The sequence below is a fragment of the Ochotona princeps genome, chromosome 8, assembly GCF_030435755.1.
Source record: "Ochotona princeps isolate mOchPri1 chromosome 8, mOchPri1.hap1, whole genome shotgun sequence".
Classification (NCBI taxonomy): Eukaryota; Metazoa; Chordata; class Mammalia; order Lagomorpha; family Ochotonidae; genus Ochotona; species Ochotona princeps.
In genome coordinates, this window is record NC_080839.1 from 55,998,136 (window position 1) to 56,019,297 (window position 21,162).

At 41.1% G+C, this 21,162-nt stretch overlaps 1 protein-coding gene across 2 annotated transcripts in view; it reads left to right on the top strand.

Moving 5' to 3' along the window:
* LOC101530279 (striatin) overlaps positions 1 to 21,162 on the top strand; it is a 114,949-nt gene that overhangs the window by 38,211 nt on the left and 55,576 nt on the right. For both annotated transcript variants that reach the window (XM_058668088.1, XM_058668089.1), the window contains exon 2: positions 19,047 to 19,150. In XM_058668088.1, coding sequence (XP_058524071.1) covers positions 19,047 to 19,150 — 104 coding nt within the window. The remainder of the gene's footprint in view (positions 1 to 19,046; positions 19,151 to 21,162) is intronic.

Sequence of the window (21,162 nt, forward strand, 5' to 3'; positions counted from 1 at the left end):
GCAGAGCCAGCAGAGTATCATCCCGATCAAATAAAAGCACTAACATATTATCAGCAACAATTAACATCGTTATGGAATTAATTGACATAGTGTTGAGCAGCCAACATGTTAAAAATAAATGCGATTTCTTAACCACATTCTGTGACCACCCCATTCACATTTCCATTTTAGTTTATATACTACATATGACATAACATCCATAACATAACATGTTACGCATAACATCATATCTTCTTAAATTAAGGCAAACATGTGGTATCTAACCCTTTGGGATTGGCTCATTTCCCTTAGCATTATGGTTTCCAGTTTGGCCCATTGGCCACAAAGAACTGCGTTTTGTTTTTTTTAATAGCTGAGTAGTATTCCATGGAGTAGATGAACCATAGCTTTTTTTTTTATTCGTTAATTACATTGTATTACATGACACAATTTCATAGCTACTGGGATTCTCCCCCCTTCACCCCAAACCCTTCCCCCATGGTGAATTCCTTCACCATGGTGTATAACCACAGCTCAGGTTCAGTTGGGATTCCCTAATTACAAGCTCACACCATACAGAGTCCAGCATCCCACTGTCCAGTCAAGTTCAACGGCCTCTTAGGGAGGCCCTCTCAGGTTTGAAGGCAGAGCCAGCAGAGCGTCACCTCCATCAATTAGAAGCTCCAACATATCATCAGCAACAGTCCAGGTATGATGAGACTGGTGCAGAGTCCACTGGTTGACGTAGTCTATCTTAGAGTTTCCCCTTGTCCAGTTTTCTGCTGCAAGCATATAGCTTGATTGATGGTTGATTGATCTACTCCATCTTCCATCTTTTCTTGGTTAATGTTTTGATTCCTCCATTTTGTTCAGGGGAATCCCCAAAGAAACTTTGAGGCGTTCCCAGTCCAGGCTCCTACATGTACTACTAGTAAGCACAGTGCCCGCCACAGTCCATCACTCCGATCAGCTGGTGGTTGTAACCCCTGGGTTGGATCTATTCTGAGCCCCAACCTCCATTGGAACCAATGAGTATTGCAGCTCTCACTGGCTCTGCCCATCACACACTAGTCCCTCACCTAAACCAGTGGGAGGTGTGCTGGTTGGGTGCTGCATTTCCTACTGGCACAGGCCATTTCGCCTTGGCATTTTGTGTTTTGTACTGTTTTTATCGCAACCAAACCTGGCCAGGCCCCCACACAGTTCCAGCGCTTGGACTTGCCAGTGGATGACGTGAACTGACTCAGCCTTGTCTGCCCCAACCCGAGCCAAATGTATGCCAGTGGGTCACTTTCCAAAGCCTCTTCTGGGTTGGTTACCTCCATGCTTCCTGCGTTTATTTGTAGGGTCATTGTCCTGTCAGAGGAACTGACAACCAAAATATTTTTACAGGCTATCTGCTTTATGAACATCTATGTAATTTTTTGAGAGGCAGTAGTTAACATGGCAAAAATACTATTAATGATTATCATCAAATCAATAGACATTTTTCTTTTTTTCAATTTACTTATTTAAGATTGAATTATTTTTTATTGGAAAGGCAGGTTTACAGAGAGGAGAGACAAAGATCTTCTATCCATTCGTTTACTCTCCGAGTGGCTGCAATGGCCAGAGCTAAGCCCATCCAAGGCCAGGAGCCAAGAGCTTCTCCTGGGTCTGACATGTGGGTGCAGGGCTCCAAGGACTTGGGCCATCTTCCACTACCTTCCCAGGCCACAAACAGGGAGCTGGATGGAAAGTGAAGCAGCTGGGACACGAACTGGCCCAATATGGGATCCTGGTACTTTGCAAGGGGAAGATTAGCTAATTGAGCCACTGCAATGGGCCCAGTCAGTCTACTTCTTTTAAGATTAATGAGAACAGTGTTGGAGAGAGATGTTGAACTTAACTCTTATATATTGTTGGTGATATTGTCAATTGGTTTGTATTATCAAGAGATGTGAAATAGATATATTTTGACCTGTCAGTTCCACCTGTGATAGTTTGCCCCATGGAAATAAATAGAAATTTGCATTAAGACAATGTATGCATGAAGAACACATTTGGCAAATTATTATCTAGTAGTGAAAAATTGCAACATAAAGGTTCGGTGGTGGGAAATGTGTTAGAAGTGTGTTAGGCTGCTAGTAAACTATTTTTTTCCCAGAGATTTCTTTATTTTTATTTGAAAGGCAGATGTTACAGAGAGAGATGGAGAAGTACACAGAGATAAGGTCTCCCAGTGGCTAGCTTACTCCCCACACAGCCACAGTGGCCAGAACCAGGCTGATCTGAAGCTGAGAGTCAGGAACTTCTCTGGGTTTCCCATGTGGGTGCAGGGTCCCAAGGAGCTGGGTCATCCTCGGCTCCTTACCCAGGCCGTAAGCAGGGGGCTGGATCAGAAATGGAGCAGCTGGGACATGAACAGAGGATTGTGGTTCCTGTGAATTCTGTTAACAATAATTTAACAAATAGAGATGACATAGTATGTATGGGTAGCTAGGGCTGGTGCCCGTGACTCAGGAGAAAACTAAGTAGAAAAAATGTGGTGTTTTTGAGTCTGATGCTTAGCCTAGCTGCTAAAGTCCTCGCCTCGCATGTGCTGGGATCCAGTTCTAATCCTGATAGCCCCGCTTTTGATCCAGCTCCCTGCTTGTGGCCTGGGAAAGCAGTTGAGGACGGCCCCAAGCCTCGGGATCCTACATCCGCGTGGGAGACCCAGAAGAAGCTCCTGGCTCCTAGCTTTAGATGGGTATAGCTCCAGCTGTTGAGGCCACTTGGGGAGTGAATCATCAAAAGGAGGATATTCCTCTCCTTCTCTCCTTTTCTCTGTATATTGACTTTGAATAAAAATAAAATACATCTTTTGAAAAGTGGTTTTTTTTTTTCTGTCATTCGTATTGGCCAGCCTTCATGGTAATGTGTTGCTTGTTGTCTTTCTTGTTACATTATGATCATAGATTGTTGAGGGTAAGACCTCAAAGACAACAGTGAAAAGCAGCAAAAAGAGTTTTAGAGTGTGTATTTGTTATTGATTAGATGTTTCTGTATTGCGTTTTCCTCATTGGAAGTGGGCCCACTGTATGTACCTTGGTGGGTTACGTGGCCACAGCAGAAATCTAAGAAAGCTTTCCATATTTTGTAGTGGGAAGGTGAAGACAGAAATGGCCTGGGAGTATCTGTGTTAAATAGGCAGTGCAATATGTCCTCAACAGTGATTAAAGATGTTATGAAAGATTATTTAAAGACTAGAAATACAATTAGAAGAAATGATGGTATAAAGAGGAAATGTAGGTTTAGGAAGTAAATTATAAAATTTTGTGTCACAGTTCTGTTCTTGTGGGGAAATTTATTGAAAGGGGAATTAGAAGGAAAATAGTTCAAATAAAAAATAGGGGCAAAAATGGAACATGTCTTTGAACAGCTTCGTATCTAACTTTCCTGGAGGTGGGCATGGGGAAAGCTGCTGGTGTTCTCTCGGACTGTGTTTGCCAAAGCAAGATGAGCAGATTGCAAGACACATGTTTAGCTTTATAGCCCCAGTTTGCAGAAGAGATTGATTTATATTGCCACTAATAATAAACATATTTGTACTTTTGTCTCATTATGTATATTGAACTTTCTTTTAATTTGCTTTTATTTTGTAAAACAACAACAACGAAAACCAAATCACTTTCAAACTTAAAGACAAGTTCCAAAAAGAGTGCAGAACTTCACCTGGACACATCAGTTAATACTAAATAGTATGTTATTTTATTGCTGAATAGACTTTGTAGTTTTCTATGTGATATTTAATTTTTGCATAGTCTCAAAGGTCTCCTTCTGTTTCATGTGTTTCTTAGTAGAATCTGATTATTGATACTGATTTTTAAATTTTTCACTTTATTGATTTGATAGGCAGAGTTAGAGAGAGGGGGAGGTTAATCTTCCATATAATGGTTCCTTCCCCAAGTGACTGCAGCAGCCAGGGCCTGTCCAGGTGATTCCTGGAGCCAGTAGCTTCTTCCCAGTCTTTATGTGAGTGACAGGTGCCACGTACCCAAGCATGTGGGCCATTTGCTTTCCTGGGCTGTAAGTGAAGCAGTCAGGACTCAAACTTGCTCATATGGAATGCAAAGGCGTCACAGGCAATGGTGACTCTACCTACTGTGCCATGGTGTTGGTCCCAATAATAACGTTTTTAAAGCACTTTTTTGTTAACTTTTTTCTCATATGTTTATCTTTTATTTTTCTTTGGAGTATATCTTCTTTATACTACATTATGTAAAATGTCTTGTATCTGGATATATTTAGATCTAGAAGATACTGAAACATGTGAAGCGAAGTAATGCAATGTTTACAAAAAAATGAAATCATAGGGACAGGTGTTTGGCAGAGTGGTTAAAATGCCACTAGGCATACCTGGATCCCATACTAGAGCACCTGGACTCAAATCCTCACTCTAGTATGGGATCCAGGTATGCCTAGTGGGTGCAGGGTCCCAAACATTGGGCCGTCCTCGACTGCTTTCCCAGGCCACAAGCAGGGAGCTGGATGGGAAGTGGAGCTGCCGGGATTAGAACCAGCGCCCATATGGGATCCCGGGGCGTTCAAGGCGAGTACTTTAGCCACTAGGCCACGCCGCCAGGCCCTCTCAGTCCCTTTTTTTTTTCCGATTTAAAATTATATTCCAAGAGTTTCCTGCCATGCTGTAATATCTGCTCCTTGTTCAGGACTGTGATTCAGCTATAACCTAGAACTTCCCTGTTTTTCTTCCTTATTAAATAGAAATCTTGTTTTTTTGTATCCCATCTTTGCTTTTTTTGGGTTTGGACTTTGATTTTACAGACGGTGTCTATCTTGAAATGACTCCGATTGATGGAATTCTAGGTTGAATGTCATTTGAGTGTATTGTTTCGTTTATTCTTAGCTTCAATGTTATTCTGATTTTTTCAAAAGATTTATGTCTTTATTTGAAATATAGAGTTTACAGAGAGAAAGGAACGGAATAGGGAGAGATACAGAAAGAATGTGTAAGCCGTCATTGTAGGACCGAGTGAGCTACCTGAAATGGTTTTTGTTGTTGAAAGATTTAATTTAATTTTAATTTTTCAACTTCTGGATTTATTCATTTTTCCTGTAGATACTTTCTAGTTATTTGTTTCCGTAGAAGGAACCTAGATAGCTGAGATTGTTGGAACTTAAGAAAATAGGTGAAATATCTTACTGTAAAACCTTTCATTTCAATCTGTTAAATATACCTTGAAAATAAGATGCTAGACTGTTTACCATTGTCTATACCTATAAAGCTATGATACGTTTAAGTAGCAGAATGTTGGACCTGTGACTGTTGCTGAAGACTATGCTCTTGTAATGACATGGGGAAAGCTGGCAGGGAGTGTAGTGGGTCTAATGGAAAGGGGAATCCCTGTGGCTGTGGAACTGTATCATGTAAAATAATAATGAAAAACCCTTTGCATTTCATCTTTTGTTTCGTCATTTTGTTGTGTGCCTCATTCTTGTATCTAAAGTATCTGACATCATTCAGTTAGATCTTTTGTATTTCACTGTTTTCAGAAATTTCAGAAGTAATTTTTACATTCTCTAGGGCATTTTGGGAAGAAATCTAGTATTCTATTTGGAATTCCCTCTGTAGATGTTTGGTTTCTGAACTCCTGCATTTGCAACCCTTTCAAAAAACTTACCAGCCCTTTCTATTGTGTTTTTTATCTTGTCTTATATTTGTGGATTTTTGTGTTTGATAATTTATCTAGTATGTTCGTGAGTTTTGGTGAGTGAGATGTTCTGTCATTTATTTTAAAATCTAGGGTGTATTTTCTTCCATTGCTACATTGAAAATATATAGATTTTTCCTTATATTTTCCCTTCCTGTTTATTTAATTTTATTTAATTCTGTTAATGATTTTGTTATACATCTATCAAGTTGTATAAATTATACCAGGGACGTCTTCATACTTTAGTATCTCTCTTTTTTTAAAAAAAGATTTATTTTATTTTTATTGGAAAGTCAGATATACGGAGAGGAGGATGGACAGAGAGGAAAAGCTTCAGTCGACTGATTCACTCCACAAGTGGTCGCAACTGCTAGAGCTGAGCCACTCTGAACCCAGGAGCCAGGAGATTCCTCATGTGGGTGTGGAGCCCACATACTCCGATCATCTTCTACTGCCTTTCCAGCAGCATTGGCAGGGAGTTGGATTGAAAGTGGAGCAGCATGGACTCAAACCAGCATTCTTATGGGATACCAGCATTGCAGGTGGTGGCTTAAGCTGAATTTGTCTGTTATATGACAGTTTTAAGTGTTTTAAAAATTGTGAGGAATAGAAGCTTTTTTTTAAAGATTAATTTTATTTGGAAATTCAGATATACAGAGAGGAATAGAGACAGAGAGAAAGATCTTCCATCCCATGATTCACTCCCTAAGTGAGCGTAGTGGCCGGTGCTGTGCCCGTCTGAAGCCAGGAGCCAGGAACTTCTTTGGGTCTCCCACGTGGGTGCACTATGGGCTGTCCTCCACTGCCTTTCCCAGGCCACAGGCAGGGAGCTGGATGGGAAGTGGAGCTGCCGGGATTAGAACCGGCGCCCTTATGGGATCCTGGCATGTTCAAGGCAAGGACTTTAGCCGCTACGCCATCGCTCCGTGCCCCAGAAGCTTTAATATTGTAATTTTTATTCTAGTTTTTTATTCTTTTCACTATATACTATATAACTAAATTTTATCTTTGTACTGAAATAGCATTAAATAGCTACACTATTTGCAAGAGATTGTATTTTTGAAACAATTTAGTCTGTTTATATAACTTGCTCAATAAACTTATGTAGTAGAATGTAAGAATCCTGGTTTTGTGTTCTCAACACAAGTTAAATGGCAGATACTTAGTAGGCTCTTTATTAATGCTTGTGGTGTGAGATTGAATGCTGCTCCCCCTCTAGGGGGTTTATAATCTGAATCAGATTGAGATAAACTATAAGCACTTGGAACATTACATGCGAACAAGAAAATAATTATGTATTAGTCACATTTAAATGAGATTAATTATAAGTGTTTAACAGAGTTCCTGATATGTATTAAATTCTGCAAAATGCTAATTGTTTTGCCTTTTGATTGAGCATTAGTGTGAGTCCCGTAAGGTGGTAAAGTAATTGAAATTTGTTCTTTTTTTTTTAATGGAACATAAGTGGTCTTGGTTTTCAGAGAAGGTATTACTGTGAGCCTGATTGGCACAGAGTTGGACTTTGGTAAAGTTTGAAAATGAAAGGGCTTTTGAGGAAGTATCAGGGAGAAAGACCGCACCCTAGCCAAGGCATGGACTTGTGAAAGTTGAGCCGTATCTGAAGACTGTTTCAGGTGGGGAGTAGGGGTGTGTGTGTGTGGGAGGGGGGTGATTGTGGAAGTCAGAACTCAGTGGGAGCTGGAACAGATCGTGGATAGCCTTATTCTACCTGCAGGAGTTTGAGCTTTACGTAGCATCTTATGGTTTATAGGTTCTTAATTTATGTAGAGAGAATGCGTAAGTGCAAGATGTGTTGCATCGAGAAAAAAATTGTATTCTCATCAAAAGATAATTAATTTATTTATTATTAAGATTATTACAAAGTCAGATATACAGAGAGGAGGAGAGACAGAGAGGAAGATCTTCCATTCCATGATTCACACCGCAAGCGGCCGCAACGGCCGGTGTTGTGCCAATCCGATGCCAGGAGCCAGAAACTTCTTTGGGTCTCCCACGTGGGTGCAGGGTCCCAAGCCTTTGAGCCATCCTGGACTGCTTTCCCAGGCCACAAGCAGGGAGCTGGATGGGAAGCAGAGCTGCCGGGATTAGAACCAGCGCCCATATGGGATCCCGGCATGTGCAAGGCAACGACCTTAGCTGCTAGGCCACCATGCCCAACCCGATAATTTATTTTTTTTTTGAATATATTTAGACCTCCTTTGGAGTTTTCTAAGCATAAAAAACTCGGGTTATAGAAGAGTTTCATTTGCAGGGATACTTTTCAGTTCTTTACAAATTCTAAAACTTGAAAGTTCAGAGGTGTCTGTGTAGGACATTTTTCTTTGTTTCATATATGGAGTCCTGTTTCTTGGTTATGTGCTGTTGTGTAAGTTAGTGTTGTTTTCAAATTTAACGGTAGCTGTTTCACTTGATGAATCATTTTGCTCAGGTTGGAGCATTTGCTGAATTAGTTTATTATTAACATTATCTGGTTTTGAACATTTGTTTGACATGTTCGTGTTCATAGCTACAAGCTGTTACCATCTCTGACATTCTATTCTTTTTCTAGTTAAGAACTGTCATTCTCCTAGTCCTTATTTTTTCTTTCTTGTAGTAACCATTACTAGCAAGTTGGCTCTCTTTGATGGTGGCAATGGGGAGACAGAACTAAAAAAAATTTTAAATATGTTTTTTAAAGATTTATTTATTTTATTACAAAGTCAGATATACAGAGAGGAGGAGAGACAGAGAGGAAGATCTTCCATCCGATGATTCACTCCCCAAGTGACCGCAACGGCCGGTGCGCGCCAATCCAAAGCCGGGAACCAGGAACCTCTTCCAGGTCTCCCACATGGGTGCAGTGTCCCAAAGCTTTGGGCCGTCCTCGACTGCTTTCCCAGGCCACAAGCAGGGAGCTGGATGGGAAGCAGAGCTGCCGGGATTAGAACTGGTGCCCATATGGGATCCCGGGGCGTTCAAGGCGAGGACTTTAGCTGCTAGGCCACGCCGCCGGGCCCAATTTTTAAATATTTTAGAGTTACTGCCTTTGAACTTGAGATAGAAGTTCTTGATATGTGACTAGTCTCATCGTTTTTAAAAAAGATTTATTTATTTTTATTGGAAAATCAGATATATGGAGAGGAAGATCTTCTGTCTGATGATTCACTCCCCATGTGTTCCCAACAGTCAGAACTGAGCCAATCTGAAGCCAGGAGCCTGGAGCTTCTTCTTGGTCTCCCACACCGGTGCAGGTTCCCAAGGCTTTGGGCTGTCCTTGACTGCTTTCCCAGGCCACAAGCAGGGAGCTGGGTGGGAAGCGGGACTGCTGGGACTAGAACCGGCGTCCATATCAGATGCTGGTGTGTTCTAGACGAGCACCTTAGCCACTAGGCTACAGTGTTGGTCTCTTGCCTGGTCTCATTCAGTTAGTCTTTAATTTATGGTTTAGCTTTTCCAAATGCTTCGATGATGTGCCTTCTGGATGTGGACATTCAGTTTATATCACTTACTGATAAATGTGAATATTTGTATAACACAGATGAAGATGATTATTAGATGATTACACCATCTTGTCTGTAATTTTTGGAGGGCGGTTTTGAAGAGAGCAGACAGTGGGAGATCTTTCGTGTGCTGATTTAGTCTCCACATGGTTGCAAACGACAGAGCTGAGCCTGTCTGAATGCTGCAGGAGCTTTCTTCCGGTCTGCTGTGTGTGGGCAGGGGCCTGAGGACCTGGACTATTGTCCTCTGCTTCCCTGGCACAGGCAGGGAGATGGGTCAGGAGTGGGGCAACTGGGACACAAACTGGCACCCACATGGGATGCTGGTACCTGTAGTGGGAGGATTAGCTTTGTGAGCTGTGGCACTGGCTATGTAGGGCTTTTTTCGCCTCTTATAGACATGTGTGTTGGTCTTGAACCCACAATAGATTAAAAGAACACTGTGAGTACGGAGTTGGTTTTATTTGTCTTTTCTGCAATATTTTTTTTAAAAAGATTTATTTATTTTTATTGCAAAGTCAGATATACAGAGAGGAGAGACAGAGAGGAAGATCTTCCGTCCGATGATTCACTCCCTAAGTGACCGCAACTGCCGGTACTGTGCCAATCTGAAACTAGGAACCAGGAACCTCTTCTGGGTCTCCCACATGGGTGCAGGGTCCCAAGGCTTTGGGCCGTCCTTGACTGCTTTCCCAGGCCACAAGCAGGGAGCTGGATGGGAAGCAGAGCTGCTAGGATTAGAACCGGCGCCCATATGGGATACCAGGGCGTTCAAGGTGAGGACTTCAGTCGCTAGGCCACGCGTGGGGCCCTGCAGTATTTTTTACAGCAGTTTAGATCATGGTGGACGGTAGGTATTCCTCAAACATGACTGAACTGGAAAATGTTGATGGATTTTATTTCCATATCAGGAGACTGCTAAAAACATAAATGAGGAATTTGGAAAAGAATCAAGAAGCTAGTATGTACTTGTTTGTTGACTTGTGGGCTTATCTGAGACTGCATGCTTCTGAGTAGTAAATAGCTAGGAATGTGGGAGATCAGCTCTTGGTGCCTTATGGGTCTGTTTGCTTTACGTTTTGCCTCCTGTATCAGTGGTGTAAGCTGGTGGTTCTCCAAAAGTGATCCCAGATCAGCAGTAACTTCACCCGCCCTCTGCCAGACCTGCAAAGGCAGATTTTCTAAGGGTGGAGCCGAATCAATCTGTGTTTTTCCAAGTCTTCTAGGTGATTCTGATGATGCAGTCTAATGCATCCACCAAGTGATGACACTCTTCGAGATAGGGCTAGGAGCTGTCCTATGCCAGAGAAAACCAGCTCACAGCCCGGATGAAAGGACATGAAGTCATGTGGAAGACATTAATATAGAGAACAGCTGATTAAAATGTCATTGTGATTTTATTGCTTTTTAATAATATTATTGATGTTTGCTTTTCAAGTGTTTCTCTTACATTTGTGAATTAGTGGTCAAACTGAAAGATGAGAACCTTAAATCAGTCAGGTCTCCTAGTATTTTGGATTTTTGTTGAGTTCTTTCCCTTCATAGTAAGTGATTGAGAAACAGAAAAAATATTCAGTTTAGACCATATTTAGTTTTTCTTTTTTAATACATTATTACTTTTCAGTGACTTGAATTCTAGTCCTTTTGGATATTAGAATGCAAAGGAGTTCAAGATGATTTCAGCAATTGCATAGAGATACTATGTGTGCAGATAAATTTGCTTTGATGTAGGTGTTTATTTCATATATATATATATGAATCCTAATTAAAATAGAAAATGATACAAAATGCATTTTCTGTCTATAGTTAGGACTTAAGTGGTAATTACAAATAAGTTTGTGGAAAAATGCAATTAAAAGGGTCCAGTGTGGTAGCCTAGCAGCTGAAGTCCTCACCTTGCACGCACGAGGATCCCATATGGGCACTGATTAGTGTCCCGGTGACCCCACTTTTCTTCCAGCTCGCTTGTGTTCTGGGAAAGCAGTCGAGAATGGTCCCAAGCCTTGGGGACCCTACGCCCTTGTGGGAGACCCAGAGGAATCTCCTGGCTCCTGGCTTCTGACTGGTTCAGCTCTGGCCATTGTTGCCATTGGGGAGTGAGTCATCAGACAGAAGATCTTCCCCTCTGTCTCTCCTCTTGTTCGTATATCTGACTTTCCAGTAAACATAGAATAAATCTTAAAAAAAAAAATGCAGTTAAAAGCTCATTTGATTTTGGCAAGTTTTTGAAATCTATTTGTATCAGAGGTGTTTTTTAAAAAGCCATGGAGGGCTCAGCACAGTAAGCTAGTGGCTTTGCATATGCTGTGTTCCCTTATGGGCACTGGTTCTAATCCCGGCAGCTCCACTTCCCATCCAGCTCCCTGCTTGTGGCCTGGGAAAGCACTCGAGGACGGCCCAAAGCTTTGGGACCCTGCATTCATGTGGGAGACCCGGAAGAAGCTCTTGACTCCTGGCTTTGGATCAGCTCAGCTCTGGCCATTGTGGCTACCTGGAGAGTGAACCAATGGTTGAAAGATCTTTCTCTTTGTTTCTCCTTCTCTCTGTAAATTGACTTTCCAATTTAAAAAAAAAAAATCTTAAAAAAAAGCCATGGAAAATTCAAATAATGAAGCAACTATGCACAGATAGAACTGTCATGCACAGTCTCATTTCCTAAACATCTGCAGTGGTAGGGATGGGACGCAGTGAGGTGGGAACAGAGAGCCTAGCCTGCGTCTCCCCACGGGTTGGCCAATGCCCAAACACTTGCCATGTCATCTGCTGCTTGCAGGAAGGTAGAACACGGGAGACCAGTATCTTACCCTGTGTCTTAAGTGCTACGCTTGACACCTGTCCCTGTTATTTCGTTTTTAAAGATTTATTTCTTTTTTTATTATAAAGTCAGATATACAGAGAGGAGACAGAGAGGAAGATCTTCCTTCTGATGATTCACTCCCCAAGTGACTGCAACGGACGGTACTGTGCCAATCCGAAGCCGGGATCCAGGAACCTCTTCCGGGTCTCCCACGCGGGTACAGGGTCCCAAAGCTTTGGGCCGTCCTTGACTGCTTTCTCAGGCCACAAGCAGGGAGCAGGATGGGAAGCAGAGCTGCCGGGATTAGAACCAGCGCCCATATGGGATCCCGCGTTCAAGGCGAGGACTTCAGCCACTAAGCCACACCGCTGGGCCCATGTCCCTGTTATTTTTGATATACTATGTAAAAGACTTTCAAAGTACTACGTAGTTTACTTCATTTAATTAAATTCACTTTTCTTAAAGATAATTCCAGATTTCTTGTTAAAAAAATGTATAGCCGGACAGATATTTGGTCTATTATTAAGTCTCTGACTAAGATGCTCACATATATTAGATTGCCTTTGGTTTGATGTCTGGCTCTGATTTTTGATTCCAGTTTGCTTCTGAAGTGAATGCTGGGAGGCAGGGGTGATGACTCAAGTGATTGAATTCTTAGCACTCCTCTGAGTCCTGAATAGTTCTGTTTCCTAGCTTTGGCTTGGGACTTCGCTTTGGGGAAGTGAATCCTGCCTAGGGAGTATCTTCCCTGTCTGTTTTGTTCTGAAACTGAAATAAATTGACTTTTTAAGAAAAATGTTATTATCTTACTTCAATAATGGCAGTATGTGAGTTGTAATTTTTACCCTTATTTTGTAACACCTGAAAGCTATTTTTATACCAATTTAATCATTGAAATTTCTCATTTTTCCCCCCTATTTCTTCTTAAGATTGCAATTTCGTGGCTTAATCTCACCATTACTTTGGCTCTTTGGGGATAAACACTGTCCACTATTCCAACCGCTTGAAGTCTTGTACCTTTTTTCCTGTCTCTGTGAAAGCAGTGCATTTGATCTGGGTGCTTCAAAGTGGAGACAGATCTGGTAGATGAATTTTGTTTGTAATTGTTTTAATTAAAAGTCCCTAAACATGGTACCATTCCTGTGGTACAACCTTCCAAGCATTGAAGTGGAAGGTGATGTCTAACAGTGGGATTAATTCTTCTTTCTCTGTCTTTCAGTCATCCAAGTACTTTTGGAAACATTTCTATATACTACACTTTTGTGAATCATTCTAGAGATAATACTTTTACAAAAAAGCATAGTAATATATTTATCTTGTTTTGCTGTTAAGAAAACCAAAAGGGGGACCAGTGTTTTGGCATAGCAGGCAAAGCCATATGGACAGCACTGGTTCTTGTCCTGGCTTCTCCACTTCTGATCCAACTCCCTGCTGAAGAGCCTGGGAAAGCAACACAAGATGGTTTAGGTGCTTGGTCCCTGTCATCCCCATGGGAGACCTGAAAGAAGCTCCTGGCTCCTGGATTCAGCCTGGCCTCATTCCTGCGGGTGAGGCCACTGGAGGAATCAGCCAGAGATAGAAGCTCTTTTGTCAGGCTGGCTGTATAGCTCTTTGAAATCAGTAAATGTTTTTTAAAACACCCACATGGTCGTAAAGTACAAATATTGTTCCATGTCTTGCTTTGTAAATTCAATCTGTATAGAAGAACTTTGTGTATTAGGTAGAGCTTTCTCCTTTTATAACAACTGCTCGGTACTTGTTCATATATGCACATTTTACTTTGCTTTTTTCCACATTTCTTCTTCGCTTTCACCTTTCCCCTTCCTTTCTTTTCTTGCTTTTCTTCTGGTTTGTTCCACCCATTCCCTTCCCTTTTATTGCTACTCCAAAATGTCCTATTTAAGACATTTTGCTTCAAGCTTTCTACATTTTCTAGAGACAAAAAGTAGGGATTTGACATTATTTTTTAGAGCTCTCTATTCTATTAGATTTTAGTTCAAATCCTCATTTTTTATTTGTATGCAATTTATAGTACCTTGTAGGTGGAAATTTGGATTGTACATACATTCTTATCAGTATTTTTAGTATGTAATTTCACATATGTGGAAATATACTTAACATTCTGAAATTGCTGGGTTAAATAGGCTACACTCATGCCTCAATATCTTTGGGGGATGGGTTCAAGGTCATGGCTCCTCCCCCAACTCCAAAGTGGCTTAAGTCTGTTACATAATATGGATTTGCTTGTAATGTGCACATGTCTTTGTTTATACTTTAAATCTTCTATGAGTTATGTATAATACTTAATTTGATGTAAGTATTGTTTACTGTATGTTATGTATAATACTTAATTTAATGCAAGTATTATATAAGTATAGTTGTACTGTGTTTTATTTAAGATTTATTTGAAAATTAGAGTTATCCTGATGGAAAACTGGGCTAATGTAATATAAGGGCTAATTTAAGAAGAAATAAATTTAGTTATTGAGTCCATTTATTTAGGAACATATTTCTTTCCATTGGTTTAAAAAAATTTTTTTTTGGTGCCCCTTAGTAAAGTACTTGAAAGTATTTTGTGCCTTCCAGTAAGGCATCTGAAATTTTCTTTGGCAGTGGATATTTGCGCAGAAGTTAAAATATTGCTTAGAATGTCCATCTGAGTCTGTGCTTCTGAGCAGCATTGGTGGCTCACGGTACCTGGGTCCGTGCCTGACTACAGGAGGCCCGGGTTGAGTTGGAGGCTCCTGATTCTCGTTTGGCCCAGCCCTGGCTCGGTGAGCATTTGGGGAGCAACCAGTGAGTGGGAGAGCTCTGTGTCTGTCTCAGTCACTTGTGGAAGAACATTCTCACTTCTGCCCCTCTGTGTCACTCTGCATTTTAAATAAATAAGTGATTAAAAATGCAAATTTAGTAGAAATGTTTGTATAACTTGTTAAACATTTTAGTCATTACTTTTTGTTACTGTGAATGAGATTTTCTTTTATTATATATTCTAAAAATTGGTTATTTTTTTATAGAAACCATGGGTTTTGGTTTAATTTTATCTACTTTACTAACATATCTATTTTCATAAAGTTTATAAGATATTCTTTTTTTTTTTAAGACTTACTTTTATTTTTATTACAAAGTCAGATATACTGAGAGGAGGAGAGATAGAGAGGAAGTGGAGCTGCTGGGATTAGAACCAGTGGCCATATGGGATCAAGGCGAGGACCTTAGCCACTAGGCCACGCCGCCGAGCCCTATAAGATATTCTAATAATTTGTTATTATCCACTCATATCATTTGCAAAGAATATATTCTTGTTCTATTTCTATGCTTATTTCTTTCTTAATTTCTCTGATCCTCGCCTGCAAAACAGTGTTAATACTTGTGAAAATACACATCCTTGGTTTGTCTCTGATTTCATCCTATTATGTCCAGTTCCCCTGTTACAGATGATGCTGGCTTTGGAATTGAGAATATTTATGTCTTTTTTTAAGGTGGTTATATAGTATTTGTTTTAAAATGTAAAAAAAAAAAAAAAAATGAAAGACCATACAACCTTAAGTCTTAAACCAGCAGAAAAGTTCCTGGGATGTTAGAATGAAAGTATTTATCTTGAAACATTTGGATTAGTTGCTAGGCAACCTGATTTCCAATCATTAAATATTTAGTATTTACTTCCTAAAAACAAGTTCTGTCCTATGCAACCACAGGTAGAAATCAAAATCAGAAAATTAATACCGGTGCATTGAACTGTTTACAGATTCCTTCCTGTCTGGCCAGTTGTCCTAATAGTGTGTTCTCGCAGCTCAGTATAGTTTGGATTTGTGCATTGCATTTGGTGTTTTTCTTTTTTTTTTCTTTTTTTTTTTTTTTTTTTAAGATTTTATTATTATTGGAAAGCCGGATATACAGAGAGGAGGAGAGACAGAGAGGAAGATCTTCCATCCGATGTTTCACTCCCCAAGTGAGCCGCAACAGGCCGATGCGTGCCGATCCGAAGCCGGGAACCAGGAACCTCTTCGAGGTCTCCCACGCGGGTGCAGTGACCCAAAGCTCTGGGCCGTCCTCGACTGCTTTCCCAGGCCACAAGCAGGGAGCTGGATGGGAAGTGGAGCTGCCGGGATTAGAACCTGCGCCCATATGGGATCCTGGGGCTTTCAAGGCACAGACTTTAGCCGCTAGGCCACGCTGCTGGGCCCCATTTGGTGTTTTTCATGTGGTTTTTAGTTTTCTTCATCTGGAATAGGCTTTTCTTCACTTTAATGAACAAATGCTTTTTAAGATTATATCAAAGTTAGCATCAAATATTTCTCAATTTGAATTCAGGTTTCCTTACAGTTTCTATCAGGTGGGAGTTTCACACAGGTGATCGTGATCACAAAGGAGTATCGGAGAACATTCCGTTACTCATTTTTATTTGCCTTTTCCAGTTATCCCATTGTCTCTGTAATCATTCTCTGTAACAGCCTGGGTCTTCTTATTTTAAAAAGTTTTAATCCATTAATAATTATAATCCAATAAATCTTTATCCATTACTAGAAATAAATTCATTATGTGCATTGATGGGAGGATAGAGAAGTGTTTAGAGCTGGAGATCAAGCCACAATAAAGGTGGTGTAAATAGGTATTACATAAGTACATTTAATGTGTTATAAATATACATTATATATTAAGTTTAGAATATAGTATTATAATATATGATACATATTAAATTGTATGTAATATAAATATCATATAAGTAGGTATTATATTTAAGGTTTCACAATTATTCAGGAGCAATGATGGAGGTGGAGGCAGAAATACAAAAGTAGCCAAAGCAGGCCCAACGCTGTAGCCTAGTGGCTAAAGTCCTAGTCTTGCACGTACCAGGATCCCAGATGGTTGCTGGTTCTAACCCCAGCAGCTCTACTTCCCATCCAGTTCCCTGCTTTTGGCCTGGGAAAGCAGTCAAGGACGACCCAAAGCCTTGGGAACCTGACCCACGTGGGAGACCTAGAAGAGGCTTTTGGTTCTTGGCTTTGGATTGGATCAGCTCTGGCTGTTGCGTCGTTTGGGGAATGAATGTGTCTCCTCCTCTCTGTATATTACAATTTCCAATAAAAATAAAATAAATGTTTTTTTAAAGTAGCCAAAGAATATAGAGAGGACAGGATTGATGATTGGAGTTATTATTACTTGAGCATGTGTATCATTGATTACATTATTTTCTCAAAACATTGTTTGGTCAAATAAGTTGCACTATAGTTTCTTTCAGAAAAGAATTTTCTTTCTGTTTCTTCTTTTTTCAATTCCAGAGAATAGGGAGAGAGGGAGAAGGAGAGGGTTTCTGTCCATTGATTGACTCCTTCAATAGTTGTCACAGCTGAGCTTGAGCTGGGAGCCACACCTCAGCCAAGACTGTTGATTGACTCCTTCAATAGTCGTCACAGCTGAGTTTGAGCTGGGGGCCACACCTCAGCCAAGAAGCTTGCTTTGGGTGGAGTGTCTAGGCTAGCACTTTTGATGGTTGGCTCACCTTGGAATGCCTAGCTTTGGCTCATGCAGACCCTCGGAGGCAGTTAGGATTGGTCACATTATTGAATTCCCACCGCCTGTGTCCTCTCAGCCTTGTTCTTTTTTTAAAATTTTTTGTTTAAATTTTACTTTTTATAATGATCACATAGTTGATCAGAGTGGGAAGGATCAAGGTTTAGGAAAATTGGATGAACGCACTGTCTCCAATTTTGCTATTTCTTCTTGTTTCTTGTGGGGGAAGGGAAGAGACAAATGGGGAAGCCACAAACAACTTCCACACGTCCCAGTGCCCAGGGATGAGGAACTCCCGCCTCACATCAAACCGGAGTCTCAATGTGCGCATATTCTGAGGGTTCTGCCCAAGTGGTTTGGATGGTTCCGAAATGCTGTCAACTTCACTGATCCAATGATGATGTCACCCTCCCAATGTCCACTGGCTGACATAGTAAGCCTCAAGTCTCCATTCACCGAGATTTTTATTTATTTATTTTTTTTATGGGAAAGTTAGATATACAGAGAGGAGGAGAGACAGGGAAGAAGATCTGTCGTCTGTTGATTCACTCAAGGGGCTGCAATGGCTGGAGCAGTGCGGATCTGAGCCTCTTGGTTGCAGGGTCCCAAGGCTTTGGGCCCTGCTCAGCTGCTTTCCCAGGTCACATTCAGGGAGCTAGATGGGAAGTGGGGCTGCCGGGGTTAGAACCGGCGCCCATATGGAATCCCAGCACGTGCTTGCAAGGCAAGGTTCTTAGTTGCTAGGCTACCGCACCAGGCCCTAGCTTTGTCCTAGTACAATCCTAGTCATCAAGAGTATTTGGGAAGTACCCAGGAGATGGAGGGCAACATGCTGGCTTACTGTTTCTCTGTCTGGTCTCCCCCCCCCACCCCCTTAGTCCCTCCCTCCGTTTCTGTGTCTCTTACTCTCAAATAAATAAGTAATTTTAAAAGGAAGTTTGAGGTACATTCCTTGTAGTACTGATTTAATAGAGTCTCATTCAAATTCAGTAGGATTGATTAGTGGGTCACTCAGCCTTATTTGGATGTTCCCCACAATTTCTTGGGGATTTGGTAAGATTATCCCTAACTGTAAAATGCTTGCTTATTGAACAGTATTGTTAACTTGGTTAGTATATTACTATATTAAAAATGGGCCGGTGAAATAAAGATAGTGAGGCTGGGAAATTATCTTTGAGGATCTTTAGAGGTTCTGATTTTTAGAGATAGTCATGAGTTACCGCAAGGAACCAATGTGTACATTGTAGTTTGAACTTCTTAAGGGAAAGAGATTTAAATTCTAAATCTCTTATTGGTTATTTGGGAATATAGCTTTGTATCAACTCCTCTGTTTTACTGAAAATGGAAGTTGTATGTATTTTGTTTTCAATGTTTTGTTAATTTTTAGGGGTGGAGGGGCAAAGACAGGAATGGATAGAAAAACCTTGCCTGATTTTCCTTTCTCTTGCCTTTTCATGGTTTTCTCCTGCCTAAAAGGGAGTGGGGCAAAGGCTGGGACTGAAGAAGAGGGAGCTGTTCATTGTTTGCTCTAGACTGAGTTTTGCTTCTCTCTCCCCTACTTAGGCCCAGATTGCCTTTCTTCAGGGAGAAAGGAAAGGCCAAGAAAATCTGAAGAAAGACCTGGTGAGGCGGATCAAAATGCTGGAGTACGCACTGAAGCAGGAAAGGTAATGTAGCGGCATGCAGGAGAGAGCATCCTTGTTAAAGATCAGAACGATTTCTCATCGTTACAGAAAAAAGGCCTGGTGGGTTCTTTCCTCAGCTTAGTAGAAAAAATAAAAAGCTGGGATGTAGTTGCAAACAGAGGAGTTTTATTTGGGAAGTGACCAAGTGAAAGTAGAAAGAAGAGGGAAGGGGAAAGCACCTCCTGGGAGAAGCCAGAGAGATGGGGTGCCTCTTGGAAGGAGAGAGGGAGAGACACCTAAGGGCTGAGCAGTGTTCCCAACTCCTCCTTTCTGGGCGGGAACTTGCAGGGAAGACATTCTCCTTGGCGGGCCCTGAACCAGTTAGCATATGGCTGGGCAGTCAGTTCCTGTGCCACCCACGGAAGGTGTGGCCAACATTTTGGCAGGCATGGACGGTTTGTCATTTTGAAGTGAATCCCAAATTCCAGTACTGTGTGCTTCTGAGTTGAATGTATCTGTAACAAACAGTTTTGTGAGGAATTGTAATATGTTAACCTTATTATCAGTAATGTAATAGTGATCCATAAACTGATATGATTTTTTTTTAATGTTTAACACATTTTCTCCTTTCTTGAGAAACTTAAATACTTCTTGAACTGTTGATAGCCATTTTATTTGAATTGGCAGAGTTTTTGAATTGTAAAAGAAATTTTCTGTAATATTTGTTCCCTTTTTCTGTCAACTGTTGTTACTCAATGTGATACATTTTGTTTAGTTATAAAGTTACTCTGGTACATTGTGTTGAGAATCTGCTTAAAGACTCTTCCAGTGTAGTTTGTTTCTTTGTTGTCAGCGGCTACCTGTCCCTTCAGAAGGTAATCTGACCTTTGTGTCTTGCTAGTCTCCAAGAAACTCAAGAAACTAAATTTGGGTCACAGGTAAGGAAGATAAGTCATGGATGTGAGTTTTTGAAGTTATTTGAATTGAGCAATATTCTTTTTATTAAAAAAATCAATTAATTAATTATATTGGAAAGTCAGATATACAGAGAGAAGGAGAGACATTCACTCCCGAAGTGGCCACAACAGCTGGAACTGAGCCAGTCCAAAGCCAGGAGCCAGGAACTTCTTCCAGGTCTCCCTTACGGGTACAGGGTCCCAAGGCTTTAGGGCCGTCCTTGACTGCTCCCCAGTCCACAAGCAGGGAGCTGGATGGGAAGCGGGGCTGCTGGGGTTAGAACTGGTGCTCATATGGGATCATGGCAGGTGCAAGGCAAGGACCCTAGTCACTAGACTGCAGCGCCAGGTCCTAAGAAATGTATTTGTGTGTGTGTGTGTGTGTGTGTGTATATATATATAAAGTAATTTGATACATTGTTTATGTGGGAACCTGATAGATAAAATTGGAATTCCCCATCTTGCTACTCTTCTGCTTTTCTTTTTTCCTTTTTTTTTTTTAAGATTTATTTATTTTTATTACAAAGTCAGATATACAGAGAGGAGGAGAGACAGAGAGGAAGATCTTCCGTTCAGTGATTCACTCCCCAAGTGACCGCAATGGCCGGTGCTGTGCCGATCCGTAAGCTGGGAGCCAGGAACTTCTTCTGGGTCTCCCTAGTGTGTGGGTGCAGGGTCCCAAGGCTTTGGGCCATCCTTGGCTACTTTCCCAGGCCACAAGCAGGGAGCTGGATGGGAAGCAGAGCTGCTGGGATTAGAACCGGCGACCATATGGAATCCCGGTGCGTTCAAGGCGAGAACTTTAGCTGCTAGGCCACCGTGCTGGGCCCCAACTCTTTTGTTTTTCAATAATCTCTTTTTGTCCTTATTTTCTTTCTTCTTGGAATTGTTAAAGGGACTGTTTAAAAATTAAATAGCATTTTGCTGATGCTATTATGATAGAACTTTGTTAGAACTGTCTTCACCTTAGTTTGTGATTTTGTTGTTATAAGATAGAAAAAGAGAGGGGAAGTGAGAAAGAAGAATGACTCCAGTTGCTGGTCATTCTCCCAATGCAGAAAAGCTGGGATTTGGCCAGGCCTGAACTTTAGCTGACAA